This window comes from Emys orbicularis, chromosome 10 (genome assembly GCF_028017835.1).
Source record: "Emys orbicularis isolate rEmyOrb1 chromosome 10, rEmyOrb1.hap1, whole genome shotgun sequence".
In the NCBI taxonomy this organism is placed as follows: domain Eukaryota; kingdom Metazoa; phylum Chordata; order Testudines; family Emydidae; genus Emys; species Emys orbicularis.
Window position 1 is genome coordinate 74,441,718 of NC_088692.1, and position 17,843 is coordinate 74,459,560.

A 17,843-nucleotide genomic window follows, 5' to 3' on the forward strand; every position below is an offset into this window, starting at 1 on the left:
CAGAACAAACAAAACACTAGTCAAGTGGCAGTAGGAACATCTGGCAGCTTGTTTCATATTATTCACTGTTGCATGCAGTGTTGTTGTAGCTGTGTCTGTCCCAGGATACTAGAGAGACAAGGGGGTGGTGGTGGTGGTGAGGTAATATCATTTATTGGACCAACTTCTGTTGGGTTGAGAGACAAGCTTTCGAGCTTATACAGACCTCTTCTTCAAGCACTGTGTAAGCTTGAAAGCTTGTCACTCTCCCCAGTGGAAGTTGGTCCAATAAAAGATATTACCTCACCCCCCTGGTCTCTCTGTTTCATATTAGTCAGGCAGAGCAAGTCTTAGACTATGATGGTTGATAGCAGGGGTAGAATTTGGAGTAATCATAAACCATTGCACAGCAGATGCTTCCTAATTTGCAAACTCTGGCAAACCTGTTTGCATGTAATGCTTTTCATAAAGCAATTGTGATAGGTTTAAGGGGAGATGGGTTTGAACTGAAGCCCCAGATCTGAGCACCACCAAACCCTAGGGAAGTTGGATTTTGGATCCAAACTCTGCAACCTGTGAGTGCTGAACCCCAGCCAGTCTGGCAAGGTAATGTTTGAAGGGGTGTGGTGAGCCCTGCAAAGAAAAGAGAAGCAGGAGTTGAATCTATGGTCTACTCTAGGAAGGGCTTGTTTATGGCCTCCACTCACAGGACATTCCCTGCCATGTCATGGCCCCCTTACTAGGTGCATGTTTGGTTCTGTGTAGAAGGGTATCAGTAAAGGACTTATACAATACCTTGATGTGTCCCCCAAAGGTGTCAAAATCAAAGAAGGTGCATAAACCATTGCTATAGTCATAGCATTGCCTCTCCATCTCTCCCATCACCACTATGTTTTGGCTTAGCAGCCCTACTTCCGCCCTCATGTCCACTCCGTCGATCACTTCTCCTATGTGAAGGTAGGTTGCTCTCCCTAAGGGAACAAGATGCATTTCCATGTTTATTCTGTAAACACCGCATATACCAGCTGACTCTTACTGCTGGTGGGGGTAATGAACTAAGCACCTGAGTCCACAAAAATCTGTTGGCAGGCACCTCAAGGCTGGGGAAGCCCAGAGCACAAGAGTCACACAGTCCGACGGAGATATCCTCTACAGAGGATGTAGGATTTGTGGGGTTTGTTTGGGTCACTTTGGTAGGCCCTAAAGTAACAGCTGCTGTTAACTGTGTCCAGTTTCTCCACCTTTAAAAGAGACTATACAGTAACCTAAAAAGAAGAATTTTTACACTGCCTGGAACACAACTAGGTTTGTACTGTAGCCTGACGCATCGGGAAAAGTTTAGCTGCAAGTGATGAGGTGTCAGAGCTATTGAACACTGGGAATCCTCCCACTATATCAGCCCAGAATTAATTTTTCATAGTTGTATCTATAATTATGGGACACTGGGAAAGACTCTGGGTGTATGCCATGGCTCATGGGTCACTGCTGGTCAAATCCCACAGAAACCAGTAGGTACTTTGCTGCTACCTTCATCAGGAGCAGATTGGGCCACTCTGTGCAGAAATCCTGAATAAACTGCAGCGTGTGACCCATCCCAGTTGCTAATTCAGCGGATGGGCTAGAAGAACCCACAGGTGGTTTCCAAGCCACTTGACCCCTGTAAATGCTGAACCACTGGCCCCTCCCTCAGTGCACACTCAATGCTTCCTTCTGCGCCAGCTCAGTCCAAACTGGTGGGGAGCTCTGCAGGCAGAAGTGCAGTGGCCCCCCTGCCGGGCCATGCTGCACCTAACTACCTTGAGGGTCCAAGGAATGAAAGACTTTGCGTGGGTTGGCTAGAAGGGGGTGAATTCCAGCCAGCATGAACAACAAGAAAGCAAAATAATCTCAGCACTGTAATTTCATTAAAACATATGCATGATGCACTCCTCCTTCCTGGCTCGGCTCGCTTGAAGAAAAAGAAGCAGGAAAGGCTTATTTGACTGCCTACATTTCACATTATTCCAGTAAAAATAGGTAATAAACTCGCTAAGTAAACACTGTGCTATAAAGAATGTTACACTGGCATGTATTTCATTTCAGCAGAGACCTACACAGCAGTTATTAGAAACAAAGGGCAGGCTTGATGTTGAGAGATCTCTGAGAGGCACATCATGCGGGAAGAGGGGTTTTAAAAAAAATGGACATGGCCTCTTTTTAAATGAAACATGATGTTCTCACTTGATCGTAAAGATAAAGAGACATCAGTTTGATACAGGTTATCCTCCTTTGGCCTTCCAGTGGAAGGTAACATGGTTTAGGGGATAAGGCACTGTGTTGGGAGCCAGGAAAGCGACATTCTTTTCTGGCTCTGACACTGGCTAAATTACTTGCATTTCTCTCTGCCTCAGTTTCTCCATCTGTAAAGCACCTTGAAATCCTTGGATGAAAAGTGCTAAGCTATTACATAGAAGCATTACAGTGACAGACACAGGACAGGCTTCCTGATTATCAGAAGAAGGGCATCTCTTTTACCCACTGTGTCTAGTACTTTATTCATCTTCTAATGAAGAATGGGACCAACTACACGCTGTTCAGAGGAAAAAGGAAGTGTAGACGAACACTGATAGGGACGAATTATTTGATGGGATGTTACTCATATCAGTCGTTAACCCTATCACCCTTCAGTCATTACCCCTTCCCGCTTCAAATCTGCATCATAGTGGTAGGCCTACAGGTGGAACAGAATAGCCCATTTGTAATGCTCCTTGAGTCAGCTGGAAGGATTGCTAGAGAAACTAAGGTAATTCCCCCACCCATGTGATGAACATGCTGCTTCTAGTGTTCCCAGACTATATAGAGCAGAAGTAAGGGCCCAAGCTTGGACTCTGGCCTCAGTTCTCTTGTGTTGTCACAAGGCTATGGGGCGAGTGGTTTTTTGCATATGATCAGTCTGGGACCCACTAGGCTCACAAGATCACTCAACTGGAACAGACAGACCCTAACTGAAAAGGGGTGTTAGTGCCCTTGTTTGTGCACATCAGTCAATGCACAGACCTGTCACTGGCCCCTGCACAAGGAGACTCTATGGTGGATGGTTGAGACACTGCAAATCAAGGGAGCCTACCCAATAGTAGGGCTGTTTTCTTGAATGTTATTTTCAGTTATCTCCCATCATTGGCCTCTCCCTTACTTAGTGAAACACAAAGGGAAGTTCAGATAATCATAAGAACATCTGATTTTGAAAAACAGCTCTTGGATTTGCAGTATTGCAATTAAAAGAGACAGTTTTATTATTTGTGAGTGTTGAGCTCTGGCATAAATGTCATGATTGCATGTATTTAATACCAGCACAGACATGCACAAAATTTAAGCACTGACAAGAATGTTAAATATTCACTAACCAACTTCTAAATATAACTTTGTTGAGTGTATGCTTTTGCTCACTTAGCTTGATGTGAGATAAGAAAATTGCCTTGCATCTTTTTTTTTAAAAATGTAAAAGTGTATTTCACATACTAGTTCTAAAATGGTGCCTTTAATGGGCTGTTTCAAAAAACAACAAACCACCTCTTGTAACAGCAGCCAGAACTTCAAACTCCCCTTTAACAATGTAATAGTAGGGCCATACTGCAGAAAAGGTGGGCATGCTTCTTGGAAGAGACTACTGCTCCGAAGTCCTCATGTACTGTAAATTCCATGTGGAAAACAAAGCCAGGCATAGCCATGAGCATGTGGGCTTTACTGCTGGTTCCCATTAAACACTTGGCATGCACACGCAGCTCATGGGGCACATTCAGAGACAGATGTGAAAGAAATCTGCTCGAGAGTTCACAAGGAGACAGGAAGGTCTCACTCTGTAGCACTGTAAATTGAGTTTGAAATTAAGTTGTTGCTTACAGCCGGCATGCTGAGAGTTGCTAGCTGGAGGTAGGCAGATTGCTGACAAGAGACATTTGGGACACCTGCTGTCTGAAAGCCCAGCGTCAGTGACTTGCAAACCAGTTCCATAGTGGTTTGGTCAGAAGAAAGAGAACTTTGCTGCTTCGAATATTGTAGCATAGCCTTTATTGTTTGAACACGAGAGCTATTTTTGTGATTGTCCAAAAATTAGCGAAGCCAGATGCAAAGCAGTTTACAATCAGTTTTCATGGGCTCCGTATTGCTGGCATCACTCACAGAGGGATGTCAAGTATCAGCTAGACGGCTGCCACCAATAGCAGTCAGCAGCTGAGCCTTCTTTACATAACCAGAGCGATGTGGTTAGCCACATTGCAGGGCCAGTGTGGCAGAATAAAAAACTTGCTTGATTTATCATGTGCCATCACACTAGAGAATTAAACTAACAAAATACAAATATACACAGAAATAAATCACTTTACCCTGTGTGTCTATCTAACGGAGGCCCTGGTTTGGCAAAGCAGCTGCTGAAGTCCATCCCTACTCAGCAAAGCAATTAATCACACACTTAAAATTAAGTATGTGCTTAAATTCCATTCAAGTCGATAGGATTTAAGCATGTTCTTAAAGGTAAGCATGTGCTTTGGTGAACAGGGATGGCTTGCTGAACCAGGGCCAGACAGAAGGCAAAATAGAACGGCAAATCAGAACCACTCTAAATTCTATGGAGGTTCATATTCAGAGCTTCGTATCAGAACGTAACCCTCAAGCTTTGATCCTGGGTTCTAATCAAAACCAGAAGGAACCTGGGGATCAGATTTAGGAATGTAATTTTAGGCACCTAGTGGGATTTTCAAAAGCACCTAGGCAGCTAACTCCCAATGGGATCTTTAGGGGCCTACATATTATTGACAATCTGGCCCTAAGTCATTTTTGAAAATGGGATTTTTGGCTCCTAATTCACGTAGGTGCTTTTGAAAATTGTACCCTTAATCTGATAAACACTGTCTGAGGATGCAGTGTTTCTAACTAATCTGTCTGCCTGTTTTTTCCATTTGGTTGTCTCTCCATCAACCTCTCTATCTGTAAAATATGTACTTCACTGATGTACATATTTCCATTTTGGGCTATTTAAATTAACCAATATTCAAATTAAATTCATGTTCATAGATTTCTTTTTTTACCCCCCTTAGATTACAAAAAGAGAGAGAGTCTCCCTGCTTTTCAGTTTTTTGGGACCCCGACCCCATTAGCACCATGGAATATTTAAAATTATTCCTTTTTCTAGCATTCAAGCAAAGTACGTACAACCACAACATTAGCTACAGTCTGTTCTATCTAATGTGGCTGAAAGCCTTTCCACACTTCTTACCACTCTTTGTCATCATCCAGATGTAAAAGAATTGTCATTTATTTCAGAACAATATTAAAAATGGATTTCCTCTAGATCTGCATTCTACGCCCTCCCAGAGATTTTATTTCTCAAGGATGCTCCTGGCTGTTTCTTCTCTCAAACAAAATATTTGGGGTTCTTTTTATGTTTAATCTTGCACATATCCTGGGCCTGATCCAAAGCCACACTGAAGTCAACGGAACCGCTCCCATTGATTACAATGGGCTTTGGATCAGCCTTTCTCCAAGGAGCTTTTGCTACATCTTTTAAGCTATGTCTACACTTGGAGCAAGGGGTGCGATTTCCAGCTCAAGCAGACATTCGCTTGTTAGCGCTCATGGAGCTAGAGTGCTAAAAACAGTAACGTAGCTGTGTTAGCACAAGTAGCGGGAAGCAGTAGCACACGTTAGCCACCCCATTATGCACCAAGGGGGTTCAGGCAGGCTTGTACTCGGGGCAGCTAGCCTGTGCTGCTGCTTTCCATGCCATGGCTACACTACTATATTTAGCATGCTGGCTCAGTAAGAGCCAGTGTGAGTATGTCTACTTGAGCTGGGAATCACACCCCTAGCTCCGAGGGTAGACAGCCATAAAGTAAATGCTGCACACAACCTTGCCTGTTTGATTCACATTTTCTTTATATTGCTTATGTTTAATGGCAAACACTCTTTCTTGCTATCCATCTTCCTACAGAATCCTCACTGGTCTGCAATATAGTGACGGTGTTTCCCATTTTTATTCTGCCTGTAGCTGGCCAGTGGAGAATTCCCCTGAACCTCACACACCCAGAATGCAGCCACTTAATTAGTTTTACGAGAGAGCCTGACAAATTTATGAGTGGGATTGTGTGATGGAATTGCCTGTGCTGGGAAGGGGCAGGGCTCAGCAGCCCTGCGGGTCCCTTCCGGTTCATGTCTTATGTTCCTAAAATCTCATGCTTCTGGGTTTCAGCTGTCCACGTGCAGGGGTCAGAAAGGGATCCCCCCCCCACCACCACCACACACACACACTGCGTTGCGTTTTGGGTTTGGTTTTGTTTTTTAAAATCTTCATCCTCTGAAGCATCAGAGATGGCCACTGCTGGTGCTGGGACAGTGCTGTGAGGTCAGTGCTTAATTTGCAATGAAGGAGGTGCCTGGGCTCAAGCAATTTTTTTAAAACTTTCATAACGGACATGGCAGGCCTAGCGATTGCCGGGGCTCGGAACTGCCAGGCCCAGCGATTGCCGGGGCTCGGAACTGGCAAGCCCTGGCACCAATTAATCACTATGTGAGGTGGTGCAGAGAGTTCTCTCTCTCAGGTTCTGGATTGGCTGGTTCTTCCTCACCAGTTCAGGGGCTAATTGATCATATTCGGGGTTGGGAAGGAATTTTCCCCCTAGTCAGATTGGCAGTGACCGTGGATTTTCCCCCCCATCCTCTGCAATGTGGGGCCTGGATCATCTGGGAGTCTCTCACTTAATCAATTGCTGGATGCTGCAGGGGCCTCCGGCACTACCTCAGAGCTTTCTAGCCTCTGCCTGTGGCACGCAATAATTTAGTCTCCTGAGAGTTGTAATAAATTGGATTAATTTCAATTGTTGGGTTAAATGTGTGAGTGCTCATCTCATTGCCTGTAATTGTTCATTAGTACTTTCTGCTGTAGCTAATAAATCTGACAGGGTAGTTCTTCCTATAAATATTAGTTTTTTTCCCCACTTGTCTATGACCCAATATGCCTCCCTCTTGAGAGCAGCCTGTTGTTTTTTTCCCTAATTCCCCTTGAAACAAAACCCCTTGTACCTGGCATTGGGAGTGTGAGGTGGAAAAGATGGAGTTTTGATTGAGAAATATTAAGAATTTCTCCCTCTCCCCCATTTCTAAAAATCAAACCTGTTCCCACCTTTTTTGAAATGCTGGGTTAACATTTATTCAGGGTTTTTTCTTTACATTAGCCCTGGCAATTGTCTGGCAGCATGAGGAAGAACCATCAAAAGACAGCTAGAAAGGGCCTTTTTTGTGATGTTTCCTGCCTGACCCAGAGCGGACAGTGCCAGAAATCCCCCAAGAAACATGGTCTCCTGAGGTTTCCAAGCTAAACAGTGCACATCTGTAGAAGGCATGGAGAGTTTAAATCAGCACCTAAACTTTTGGGTGCATATAACAAACCTGGACCTCGACTCTCCACTGCCCTGCACCATTTACAGGGTAAAGCTAGTACAAAGTGCTACCAAAACAAGAACGGTAGCATTTCACACTCTTTGCCCTGGTGTAAATATCTGCAATGGAGAATCCAGCTCAACACCTTTTGAGGAGATGGCTGAATCTGGCATATTTTAGAAGACAAGAGATCAAGAATTTTCCTACTAGCTTAGTGTAGAAGAGATCAATAAGCCAACTCATGTATCGGAGCTGGAATGGAGAAATTGTCCCCACATCTGTTCTTAGGTAAGTTCCTAATTCTAAAGCTCTTCTCCCATATTTTAGTATTACCAGATAAACTCAGTAACGCTCCACAATTATTCAGTCTCTGCAACCATACCAGTTGGATTCTAGATGTGTGTGAGATGCAGTTGTAATCACAGATTTACTAATGGGTGGGATAATTTGAGTAATTAGGCCAACCACAAGTAGGGTATTTTTTTAAAATCATGCTTTATCAAGTACAGTATATGCACAAAAGGTTGTTTCATCATGTATATTCCATCCACGGTGAAACTTATCAGCATTGTTAGTAACTTCATATACAGCCACAAAGATACCGATAAGACTGGTTTCCTGGGGAAACCACAAGAAATACTTGATCTTTCATCCTATCCTACTGTAATAACACAACCCTTCCTTCCTCCTTCTCTCCCTCCTCTGACTTGCACTGTGTTCCCCCAGTTTTGCAGAGTCCAGAGATAAAACATCAAACAGTTTTAATCATTTCCTCACAGAAAATAATCTAGACATAAAAATGACAAGTGAAGACAGTTAAACAAAGGAGGAGGGAGGGGGAAGGAGTTCCATTTCAATAAATGACAAATTTTTACTGGGACTGGTGACCTTCGAGTTTGAGCCTCATGGAAGTAACAACTTTGAAATCAATACAACTACTCACCTGAGTAAGTGTTTGCAAGAATGGTTCCTTAGGCACCTGCTTTAGCTATTTCGGCTGGAATTTTTAAAGAACCATAAGAGAATTAGGCACCCAAATCCTATTGAAGTCCAATGGGAGTAGGCTATCTAATTCCCTTAGGCTCTTTTAAAAGTCCCACCCTTCGTGCTCTAATATTCATCTTTTTACTGCTACTTAAGCCACTTCTAGTCAGTAAAGCAAGTACGACTTCTCAGCAGGAAGTGTCAAATATAAATAGTATATGAGCTGGCTAACTAGTTTAACTTATCTGGCAAAATATCCAAAGCTGTATCTGTTAAAATATTAAAACATTGGAACACTGATTATAATTCGACTTTTGCTCTGCCAAATTGATGTTCCACAAAAATCCTTACAGCATGAGGATTATTTTGCCATATTGTCAAATGGACACTTGAGTAGTTTAATCTTGACATTTATGTTTAGTTAAAAAAAAAAAAAAAAAAAAAAAAAAAAACCAACAAACCAAACTGGTTAAAGGGGACAAAACCTATTATGAGTAGAGCTATTTTTATAATTTGTTTGTTATTTCCAATGGGCAGATTTTTGGAGCTCTTAGTTCCTAACTCAAACTGCGTTTACATCTTTCTATATGAAGATCCTTCACTTGAACTGATACAGAAAACTGAGAAGAATGAAGTAGACTGTGGAAGAAGACAGAAAAAAATATATAGTCTTTTCTGCACATAACTCAATGCCCAATCCTGCATGTTATATGAATATGATACAATGGGACTGTTCACCTGTCTAAGCGCTGCAGCATCAGGCCCACTGCTTATGAAGTCACAGAGAAGAATGGAATGAGATCCCAAGGCGAAAGTCCCAACTTGATTGTCTACAGGACACTCCCTTGACCTACTTGTCTTCTCGTGAGGATGGAGGAGATTTCAATCTTTCACATTATTCCCTTCAACTTGACTGAACTATGTCAGATTCATGCAGGATTCTTCCATTTTATTTTTAGTGTGTGGGATTTTGCTACAAGAAAGTTGGATGCAGTTATTATTGGGTCAAATTGTGCCCCGACTTATATAACCAGGGAAATCCCATTGACGTCAATGGAGTTGCAGGGGTGTAAGTCAGGGCAGACTTTGGCCCCAGTGTGTGTCATCTGTGGTAATAAAAGGGATGTCCAAATTCTCCTAACAACTAATTGGAAACAGAGCGCAAACACTTCAACAAGTATTTCCACTTAGATCTCTACTTGAAATCACATGGCTTCTTTTTCCCCCCTGTCTATTCACTTTCCTAATAGTCACTCAATGGAAATTGTTGTAGAAGATGAATATAAATAAATTATAAAAATTTTAGAGATCCAAGAAGATACAAGAAGAGTCTTAGAAATGTATTAATCTGCGGTCTTCATTTTTATTGACTATTTCCAAGATTGTTCTCACAAATGTACTTTGTATCATTATAGATTGATGCAGTTTTTCCAATAGCTCAAGTGTTTCATGAGAATAATACTCAGCTGGTAGATACATTCTCTGGGAGAGTGCTTGTCATCTTAAGTCATAAGACTATGATGAATTCAAAGTCAGAATAATATTGTTTTTGGCTTAACCAATATCCCTCTTTTTGCCTGTTGAACAATGAATGACTAGAGCCCTTCCAAAAGCACAGTGCAGGAGGAAACACTTGTATCCTTCAGAAAGGGCTGCATCAGAGATAATGATGCATGAAGTAGTTAATGTCGCAGAGCTGAGCAAACTGTCTGGTGCACTGATTGTTCGAAGTGGGAGTATGTTTTCTCAAAATGAATTTACATTAAGTGTATGTTAAAAAAATCTCTCCTCAAATGAATCTGACTCACCATTATTACCTCTTATTTAAACACTGGCAGTTCACTGGCAATGTAACATGTCTGAATTACCACCATAAGCATTCAGCTATGCTACATTTTTTACATGAATGTTTGTTGTTGTAAAGGACGGTACTGGAAAGTCCTCCGTCTATTGACAGAATGGGTAGCTAATGCACTCTCTCCACACTACCCATCAATGTGCCAAAACCAAGTTCTGGAAGGGAAAGAGGACCTGACAGACTCAGGGGAAGATTTAAAAGCCATTTGTTGTGTTTTGGAAAATCTCTCCCCGACATCTGTGCCTCTCTGCTGAAATGGACAGTAAGGTGTCACTTTGTGGTGGCTGTATTTTTTGAACTGGGTTTAGAACACAAAGACCACTGAAGAACAATTAGACAGCAATGATTTTTCACCACCAGCAGCCTGTTCCAGATTTGAGCTAGTCCTCCAGAAGAGAAAAAAAAACAAAAAAAACTTTGTATCACTACACTCACCTTCCCATTTCCTCTGTCTCAGATCAATTCACTCAGCATTCTACAGCAACTCTGGTTTACTCAAGCACTGTGGTTTGAGATTATATGGCTGGTCATGTGACTTTAGGGACATATAGTTAACACATCTCCACTATGTCATGTGCTCTATATAGATACTAAAAACAGATGGTTTTAACAGAGTAGTATTTTATAAATGGGATACTGGGTTTCTTCCTAAATATATCTGCATGGCATAAATAACCAACTCTACAATAACACAGAGCCCTAAAAATCTCTCATGACCTGCTCCTCCTCTCCCTTTGATAAGAAAGGACTTCATCTTATGCTTTTCAGAAGATGATCCTCTTCTAGAGCACGTCAAATCCTATAAACTCAGGCCCACCCTGCAAAGTGCTTGGGAGAGAAGATCAAGAGCTGGATGCTTAGGAAGATGGAAAACCCACAGATAAACCTGAAGGCACTATCATCACTTACAGATGTCAGGTGATTTTCAGATAGCAAAAGGTACAGATTTCACAATAACATCAACAAACTGAAGGCCAAATTCAGCTCTCATTCACATCTCTGCTACACCTTTGGTTTAAATGGAGCTTCTTGGGTATGAAGGAGAGAAGAATGTGCCCATAGAAACATGCGAATGACAAGATAAATCCTCACCTGATACTTTGACCTCATTAGGCCCACAGGCTCTGCACGGCAAGACTTGGAATTCTTCCGCCTGGTACATGGAATAATCTGTACTGGCAACAACAAGTCTATCTCCAGCCTTCCATGATCGTGCATCATCTGCCAGCCTCAAGATTGTGCTGTTCACGTTGGTATCAATGCTTACAGTAAGCTTTGGTCTCACTAGGAAGCAAAAAGGGGATGGCAGAGAATTCAGCTCACTGAACCTTAAATTGTCCACTAACTTCTCTGGGCATTTTTGATACCAACAAAATGTAGTAGTTTACTGATCCAACATAAATGTTACAGCTCTCCCAAGTACGTTCTTGGTTGGGTTTGGTTTGTGAAAAACAAACAAACAAACAAAAAAAGGCCTATTCATTAGTTATTGGCAAATAGATTTTCCACTAGCCATTTAACTAAATTTAAATGTAGCCCTTAGTGGCTCAACTCACCACACCCACTTAGCTCCAGCAGTTATGGTTGCCGCTGCACTGTTATTTACGGTAGCAATAAACCTCCCAGAAGTGGTTTTTAACATAATGACTGTTTTTTTCCCCAACAAAGATAACTGCCTTCCATCTTTATCTCCCTACTAAATGAGCGTTAAAGAATCACACGTAATGACCAGTATGAGGGCAGGTATTGCTTAAATGAATAATTGCAAAAGAAATAATTACTTTGAAAAACACGTTGCTTCCCAACAGCATTAGCATGAAACACAGTCTCCTCGCTTGCTGAAGGAATAATCCTGCCCCATCTTGAAATGCTTTAGGAAGCGTGGAGATTGTTACAGGTCTTGCCAAGTATCTGTACAGTATTACGGGGTTTTGGTGACACCATCACATCATTCCACGTAGTGCTCAAGAATCTCTCAAGATACTCTATTGAAGACTCTAATATCCCAGCCAAACCTCAGCTCGAGGAACTCATTGGACCAAATTCAGTTCTACAGTAAGTAGAGGTTACTCCCATTGACATCAGTAGGAGGTGCTCCAACAGGCCTGGTTTGGCCCATCCTGTCTACCTGTGGCTAAGTGCTCAGTCAGGGACCCAGACATCAGAAGAAAGCAAAGAATGCAACACGGAAATCAAAGGGTTTCCCAGTGAATTATTGTGTTTGGTATCAAAGTTCTGCTTTCTATAAAATAGCCAGCTCAGAAGGAGGAAAATTCAAAATGGGGTTTCTGCTCTGAATGACATGGCAGCTGGGCGTTAAAAAGTGAGTCACATACCAGGTTTGCCACACAGGAACCGCACTCGGTAATTTTGGCAGCCTTCGTCTGTCTGATCCTTACCATGGCACATAAACCTATAATCATGGCCGCTTTTATAGAAAACCTCAGTTGTTAAATTGGCTCCAGAAAGTGTAGCTGCCTAGGATGAGAATAGAAATGCACAGGGGTGGTCATTAAACATGAATGGCGTTCACATCCTCTTACTCTCTCTCTGCATGGAATGAGGGTGATCACTTTGCATTAAGATGATGCACAATGACCATGTAATAAAACAGGATGAATGATCATGGGTAGAATTCAGTTATATACTCTAGTTGGTTCATGCACCATAACTTTTTTATGCAGACTACATGGATTTAATACTAGGTGAATCATGTCACTCCCACATCTATATTAGGACTTGGGTGTTTTTTGTTTTGGAAACAGTACTCTGAGCTTTGCTAATGCTGCCTTGTTTCCCTTGATTTTAGATCTCCACTAGTTTGAGGTCAGATTCAGATTCTGAATGCAGATGGATGGGCCCAAACAAACTCATGGCTTTCAGGCATCTTAACTTTTCTCATTTCGTTACCTGGGGCCAGACTGTGTCTGATCCTTGCAGGAGAAAGAGGTGGGAGTCTTTTCTCTCTCTCCCTTGCAAGGGCCAGGGATATTTGTTATCTCTATACTCAGGGAGCACTAGGAATGGTCCCTCATGCACCTTGAAGTCACAAATTGCCCCAAAGGGGGCAAGAAGAGGTGGGCCTCTGCTTTCCCACATACAAACCAGCCTGTGGAGCTGGCTGGGTATGCTGGGAGGGGATCAGGTTACACCACCCCAAGCGATGATTCAACATGTCAAGCATGCGTTCCTCCTGGGGCAGTGCAGTCCATATCATCCCCCCCTCAAGGCTGGGATTCAATACCACAGTCTAGACCTCGGTTTGCAACCCTTTTTGCCATTGCACAAAAATGCTACACATTGCATAGAACCAGCCAAATAACCTTCATTTTAAAAAGGCACGAGGCTCATAAATGAGTCACCATCTAAATTAGAGGCCTGATCCTGCAACTCCTACTCACTCATATAGGCACGCTCCCTGCAATCAATGGGAAACGTGCCCTTGGCTACAAATTTCTTGTTCTATTTTGATTCTTCTTGTGCTTAGCATCGTTGGGGCAGGTTAGTTCTGATTACTTGAATCCTCAGCTGGTGTAAACTGATGAAGTCAATGGGCTACATGGATTTATATCAGCTGAGGATTTAGAAGCTCATGATTTATAACTTTTCAGAAACAGAAAAATATGGCGTTTCTTGTTTCACTTTTAATACATATGAACAAAAGCAACTATTAGTTAAATTAGTATCTGGCCTAGTGGCTCTCATGTTCTGAACTGAAATCCCTCTTCCAACACATGAACAAAAGCTGAAATGCATCTAGAGTCAGTTTTACCATTGACCTGGCAAGTAATAGTGAACAATGAGGAAAAAAACTGTTCCACAATGAGATTAAATTGAAGACTCAGTCCTGGAAGCCCTTGTTCATACAGGTAGTCCTCATTGCATGAGTAGTCCAATTAAATTTAATGCAATTATTCTTGTGAGCAAGGGCTACTCAGGTGAGTAAGAGTTTGCTGGATCAATTCCTACATGCCTTAATGCTCAAGCCAACCCTGTGTAAACCCCCCAGTACCAATCATTTTATGGTCTTCTGTTAAGCAGCACTTGAGCTGCAGAATTTTATCAACTGGACATTTAAGTATGCAGTGGGAATTTGCCAATAAAAGCCATTTTTCCTTCAGACATTAAGTAGCTTTTGCAGTCATAACAAGGATACTTTTTCCCCTCAACATGTGCATTCGAGGATTTAATTACATGTTTCGCACAATGGAATTCAGACTTCTTTCTACCAAAGAAAAAGCAATGGACTTTGAAAAATGACTGCAAGCCCAAAGACATTTCCCCCCATAACCTAATGCAACCTGTAGTTTTAATATTATGGTCAGATTCTGTGCTTAATTTTTCAGACAGCTTCCATTCTAAGGCCATTTTAGACCCTTGGAAAATTTCCATCCTCTCTTTTCCCCCCTTAATCTTCCTGTAGGAAACTACGTATTTTATGGACAGCATAGATGCTGTCCACAATCCCATCCGCAGCACTCAAGGTTCCAGAAGTGAGAACTTGAAGAAGAGGATCCAATTCTACAACCCTTCCTCACACCAGTAGTCCTATTGACTGACCTGAGACTGGTTGTGTGAATAAGGGTTACAGGATCAGACTCAGAATGAGGAATATAGTTTGTCTTATGAGCCTCCCATTAGTGTTAAACATTTGCCAGCATCGTGGCCAGTCTATGTACAAGAGCATCAAGAGACGTCTAGAAACTAAATGCATTCACACTCACAACACAGTCACCAAGAAGGCCTGAGGTCTACTAGAACTTTCTTGACTTTGATGCTGCAGTTGGTTGCTTACTATACTGCTGCTGCACATCAGACAAGCCAATCTATAGGGAAAATGGGGAGTTTGTCCTACCTGGATAGCAAGGGGGTGACTACAGATTTTGCCTGGGTTTGCCGCTCTGAGGTCAGAAAGTTTCTCCGTGTCTTTGGATCTTGCCTTTTTGGGCTTCTCAAACCACTCTGTCCATTCTACATCTGGAGACAAACAGGAAAGATCGTTTTATAGAAAGCCGTACTTAATGCAGCAAAAATGCACTTAATTTAGTCTCAAATACTACGAACAAGTTACTTCAATAACTACCTAGTTCCTGGTTCTCCTTGCCAGTCTGGCAGCTGCTTTACTGATGCTATGAAGTGTAGCAAGGTAAGGGAGCATGGAATTATTTAAAAGCTACATGGTTTGAGTATGTAGCATGAGCATTTCTAACAGCTGTGGAACTCGAATTGTGCCCTTCTCCCTAGAGATGTCTGCATATAGTATATTCAAGTCAGCTTGTAATCAGTTGCTGTTTGTTAACTGAAACATCATTCTGACAAGCGGTGACCACATAATCAAAAGAAATAAGAGGATGTATGTTGGTTTGGTCTTAACACATGGACTGTCACATTCAATGCAAAAAAGACAAAGGATTCAAATTACAGAGAGTCTTGCAGGGGTTGCAAATAGAGATGCTGCTTGTGTTCTTGTTTGGATTAAAGGCAACCTTAACAGATATCAGAGCCTCTCTTTCTAAAGAGAGGAAATGTGATTGGTGTGATAAAAAGGAATATTTCAAAGAGCAATTAGCACTGTCTAAGCGCTGTCACTCTGCTAGCAGGCAAACAGATGGCTCACCTTGAACCCACTCACTGGTTGAAGACACATTAAAATGCTCTCCATTCTCAGCCTGGAATAGTTTGAATACTTTGGCCACAGCTGATCCTTTGTGTCCTGTAAAACAATTATTAACAATTTCATGGTTCGCAAGTGATAGAAGCTAAGACTTAATAGGCAATGGAGCAAGCCCGTGTTTGTGTCTCTTGGGAGACTAGAGCAGATTCAGTAATTGCCCACAAAATTTCCAGCAAAATTGTTCCTCCTGCTCTTGGAATGATTTTTCAGACTCTTTCCTTCTGCTCAGACTTTGCCTTTGTAGAGGAGGAATTCTCAAAAAATCAAGTGAATTAAGAAAATCATGTTTTTTGTTTTATTTTGCATTTTTTGTTTGCTAGTTTACATTGTGACAAACCAAGTCATTGTCTTTATTTAGAAAATACTAGGGTATTCCACAGCAAATAGCCTCAAAAACTAGTATAGGCTGCAGGGTTTTGACTCTCATGGTACAATATCATGCCTTAGATTTTCATCTCATGTTAACGGAGATCGTTCCACTGATTTATGTCAAAAAGGTGGATACAGGTCTGTCACATCTTACGCTGGGGTTACGTTCCGCAGGCAGCGCGTAAAGCGAAAATCGCATATAGTCAAAATTACATTGAGTGTAATGGCGGGCGGAATCGCCCGCACTACAGGTACAGTATTAAAATTGTTATTTTTCTCTTTTTTTGTTTTTGTTTTGTTTTTGCTGACCGCGTAAAGCTGAAATCGCGCATGTTAAATGCGCGTAAGATGCGACAGACCTGTACATAATTTGGCTTCAATGGAGCTATACTGATTTATACTAGCTGAGAATCTGGTCCTGTATTTCTGTGTATGAGTGGCCTGTGTCAAATCCCATCCAACTGCATCACAGCATGGGGATAATGTAAGGAGGTAAGACTCCTGTTCACAGCTTCAATGTAGTGTCGTGTCAGACAGTACAAAGGTAATGGAACAAATTTATCCCTTACGTAATTACACTGACTTCCATGGAATTATACCAGGGAGGAACTTGCCCAGGCAATTTCAAGCAAGCATTTGCTTCTGCATTACCTAGATATTCAATGTGGTCTTCAACAGAAGAGGAAGGGTTTCCTTTTACTGTAATAAAACTCCAAGGATGCCTGAGAAATCAAGATGAGAAATGATCATATTATTTCATCTGGTACTTGCATGCATCATTTGTTTTCTCCTCCCTGGTGCACCATCTTCAAAACCGACAGATTTATGTGACACTGCAGTAGGTTTTACACTGACAATATCTTAACACTTAATATGTTTTGCTAAATATGCAACAAGAGAAATGAAGTTCAAAGACAAATAGCTTCTTGATATAATTAATCAGTGTTGTATAAATGTAACAGGTGGACTTCACTTTTTATTGAATATCTAAAGAGGCTTTTGTGCGATAGCAACATGGGACACTGGCAATGCCGCTGGGTGGCTGTAATGCTTCCCTTCCCCCCAAAAAAGAACTTTAAAATACCCAAATTCGGTTAAGCAAATTGAATTTGTGCTGAAATGTTGTAGGTCAGGTTTCAGCCTGTAGTGAGCCGTAGGGATTTATAATGGACTCTGTTTTATTGATTTTCTGGCAAAAACTGCTATCAAAGGTGCATAGATATGCCACAAGAATAGATTTTCTTCACTTCAAACTGTGACCAGGAATGGGGGTTTATGAGCCACAATCACTGGGTCAGCTCCAGCCCCAGGTCAGTAATAAGTGCAGTTTGTTACTATCTGATGGTCACAGGTGGACTCAGTCCAGTATCTACTAGAGAGTTATCAGCAATGCTCGAAGCACTAGCATGTGAACTGAACCGGTTTGGGGAACAGAGACTAAATTGCCCTCTCAACTTTGGAGATGAATCCCCTAGAGAAGGGCACTAATGGGTCAGAGCAGGGAGTTTTGTCCTGCTGCTGAATGTGATTTACTGTTGTGTGTCTAAATAGACTTCAGCCATGAATGCT

The 17,843-nt window shown here is 41.9% G+C and overlaps 1 protein-coding gene across 1 annotated transcript in view; it reads right to left on the reverse strand.

Annotated features, from left to right (window-relative positions):
* The window catches only part of CEMIP (cell migration inducing hyaluronidase 1), a 63,417-nt gene that overhangs the window by 32,326 nt on the left and 13,248 nt on the right, over positions 1 to 17,843 (reverse strand). The window contains exons 6-11 of the mRNA XM_065412255.1: positions 16,926 to 16,996; positions 15,849 to 15,944; positions 15,087 to 15,208; positions 12,568 to 12,709; positions 11,324 to 11,515; positions 775 to 950 (exon numbers count right to left, since the gene is read on the reverse strand). Coding sequence (XP_065268327.1) covers positions 775 to 950; positions 11,324 to 11,515; positions 12,568 to 12,709; positions 15,087 to 15,208; positions 15,849 to 15,944; positions 16,926 to 16,996 — 799 coding nt within the window. The remainder of the gene's footprint in view (positions 1 to 774; positions 951 to 11,323; positions 11,516 to 12,567; positions 12,710 to 15,086; positions 15,209 to 15,848; positions 15,945 to 16,925; positions 16,997 to 17,843) is intronic.